This window comes from Jatropha curcas, chromosome 8 (assembly GCF_041381405.1).
Source record: "Jatropha curcas cultivar XTBG-Jc1 chromosome 8, XTBG_Jcur_1.0, whole genome shotgun sequence".
In the NCBI taxonomy this organism is placed as follows: Eukaryota; Viridiplantae; Streptophyta; class Magnoliopsida; order Malpighiales; family Euphorbiaceae; genus Jatropha; species Jatropha curcas.
In genome coordinates this window covers 19,738,457-19,741,720 of record NC_143158.1, presented here as the reverse complement: position 1 = coordinate 19,741,720, position 3,264 = coordinate 19,738,457, and the positions used below count along the sequence as shown (strand labels likewise).

General features: G+C 34.2%; 1 protein-coding gene across 1 annotated transcript; it reads right to left on the bottom strand.

The window, feature by feature from the left end:
* Positions 1–1,178: 1,178 nt before the first annotated feature.
* On the bottom strand, positions 1,179–2,641 carry LOC149494298 (uncharacterized). Its single transcript, XM_089724662.1, is given in 3 exon segments — positions 1,179–1,469; positions 1,588–2,328; positions 2,330–2,641. Coding segments are annotated over 3 exon segments (975 nt in total). The 5' UTR covers positions 2,513–2,641; the 3' UTR covers positions 1,179–1,418.
* Between the last annotated feature and the right edge of the window lie 623 nt (positions 2,642–3,264).

Genomic DNA, 3,264 nt, shown 5'->3' with positions numbered 1-3,264 from the left:
TCTGTTAGCATTTTACTGGTTACAAATGAATTATGGCTACCATTTTAAGAATTATTCTTGTATATTCTTTTCTTTTAATCTAAGGGTCAGGATAGCTTTTAGTTTACTTGTATAGTTATCTCAATAGTATATATAGCAAACTTATTGATGTAATTAAATAACTTTTCTGAAATACATGAGAAGTTCCTCATTTTGAATCTCCATTAAATTCAAGCACTAATTTTTTACAGAATCTGAAATTTATTGATACCGTTCATCATGGCTTGGAAATTGATCCTGCGATCAGTGAGAAACTTGCCAACAATGCTAAGTTTGTTTGGCTGGCTTTGGCCAATACATCCTCCGTTCCCAGTACCAGTCCTCCCACTTCCTCCGACTCCCTGATATTGAGCCTAATAAGCCCATTTGCAATATCCTTTGGTGCAGATGAACTAGACGCCATGAGAAAACCAAAACTTGTTATACAGAACAAGAACTTCCCTTGCAAGAAAGCAAGACATCAATATGTCGATTTTACAAATTATTTGATTGTTCTTTTCCTTGGAAACTTTTCAACGTGGGATAGTAACTCCTCGTATAATTACAAACTGCACTAACAACTTCAGTATAGTTCATTTAGATTAATTATAGTGTCCACGCATTATGACTGACTGCAAAAGATTATTTCTAAATAGGCCAAGTCTACTTGTTCATTGCCACAATTTTCACCAAACTCAGGGGATGCGTGGATGACCAACAACCCGATTTAAATTTGATTTCTTCACGGAATATTTTAGTATTTTGGGGGTAAGAATCCAATACCTTGATTCTGATAGCAAATATTACCTATTTCCATAAAATAAATCAACAAAATAATCTCTTCAAAGATAAATAGCTTTGAAATAGACCAATCTGACCTGAAACAGAAACAAAGAAAATGGAGATTTAATTTTGAATTTACATTGATTGGGTTCTCTAGGATTGCTCATAGTTTTGGTGAATAGTTTCTTTATAATTAAAATTAAGAGAAATGGATAGTGAAAGATAAATGGGACAGAAACAAACCTACTGTTTAAGAAATAATCACTGAGAACAACTATAAGCAAGCAAAATGATAATACCTGGAATTTGACAGCGAAGGAAAAAAATATTTAAAACAGTAAATAAATGCAGAAAATTCGTTATCTGTATTCTGAATATGAAAAAAGATTAACATAATCAGCAAAGTTTTATTCCATTCTTTAAGCGCTTAATTTGGAAAAGCAAAATTCAGAAATGAGATTAACTTGAACATTAGATGCATCCATACAAGCCTACAACATATATTCAACTTCTTTATCCTATCATTTAAGAAAATCTAAACAAAGTAACAACTCTAGCATTCAAGAAAATCTAATTAACCCATTCCTCAATCAACATTTCATTCAAGAACTATCAGCCTACTTGTGCTCTTCTCTGGCCACAATCTTGAATTTTCCTGTCTGCTGTTGCTGCAAAACAAAAACACACAGGAAAGAAAAAAAAAAAAGCCATCAAGAATTTTTCTTTCTATACAGAACTATTAACCATAACCAAAAAATGAAAAAAATAGTATCAAGGCTTTGTTACCTTCTTCCACAATTCAGTGTGGGTTTTGCAGAATCCAGCAACAATTGCCTCCTTTTTCCCTTGTTTATACTCAATGCAAAGATCCTCATTCAACCCACAAGTAATATGAAATGCCAAAGGACACTTTGGCTCAGAGCATTCTATAACACACCCCTTTCGGCTTTTACACAAATAACATTTATCTTCCCACCGCTTCTTAGGAACGTTAGAGCAATTAATTCCGTCACGGCCATCTGGATCCTCAAAGAACGCTTCAGGAACAAAAACTGCACACACAATATGAGACCACAAACCATCTGTGGTGGGTTTCATAGCTCCACCTTTTGTTGGGCATAGGCAACAAGAGGGCGATGCCTTATTTTTTTTGTAAGCTTTAGAATCCAAACATTGGCTACAAAACCAATCGCCTTCAGGAACACACTTTATCAAAGGATTGCCATAGCATACAGTGTGTACCATTAAATCACACCCATCACAGAAAACTATGGGATCCGTTGGATCTCCATCTGTGCTTCCACAAATAGCACATAAAATCCCATCATCTTCCTCTTCTTCTACTTTTTGCTGAGCTTCTGTGGACTGGATGTTAGGACAAACGTCATCTTCCTCTGGTTCTACTGGTCGTTGAGCTTCTCTGGACTGAATGTTAGCACTAATGTCATCAGAAGAGGGAGAGGCTTTATACTCAAAGGGGTTGCCTGATATGAGATCTGCAGGTTGAAGTGCCCAAACCCGTTTTTTTTGCCGGCAAGCAATAACTAGTAGTGGTGGGCTCAGGGAGAAGTGGATGACGGGACTCCTTTCGCTTCTTTGCCGGAAGTTGCAGTGAGATGGGTTGATTTTCTTTGTTTTCTTCAAGCTGATGTTGCTGTTGCAGGAGCCTGAATCTTTTGAGTGGGGGCAAGGATTGAAATTTAGGGTCCATTATTAGATTTGTTGCATAAACGCAGAAAGAGAGGTTTAGGAATTTGTTATTTTAGCGAAACAAAGAGTATAAGCGAGAGCGGGAGGTTTGAATTAGGCAAATTGATTTGGAGCATGTGGTGGGAAAGGAAACCGGGAAAACACAATTTCTTTTCTTAACCCAACTTTTTTTGGCGGGAATCAATTATTGGGACTTCTTTTACCCAAAAGATTTTCACTTCCGCCTAAAGATGCTGATGTGGCTCTCACTGCTCGTCTTGCTTCTTATCACATGACAAAATAAATTTTAAGACAGGTATATGCAATTTCACTAATGAATTTCAATTCGTGTGGCTTATTGTATTATTGGTGGAATTATTATTATTATCTACCAAATTAACAAGGAAATCAAATATATTGGTAGCTAAAAAATATATCTTCTTTATTATGCTTGCATACCGACCTTCCAAAGTCTTAAATGTAAAATTTATGTTTTTTTTTAATAATATAATTTAAATAAATTAAAATTTAATATAATTATTATTTTTATATAATAATTTTCATAATTTTGAATGGGATTAATAAAATTGATATTTTTTATTTTAGATAATTTGTAAAACCTTTCGGTTTTATGCTGCGATTTTGTGGACCCTCTACCAAATTCACTTGAAATAGCCATTTTGACAACCTTGGTTTAAAACTATGGGTAACTTCAATTAATTAATTTTTAATTTAATATTAAATTTTAATCATTTTTCTTTTTTTAAAAGTTAT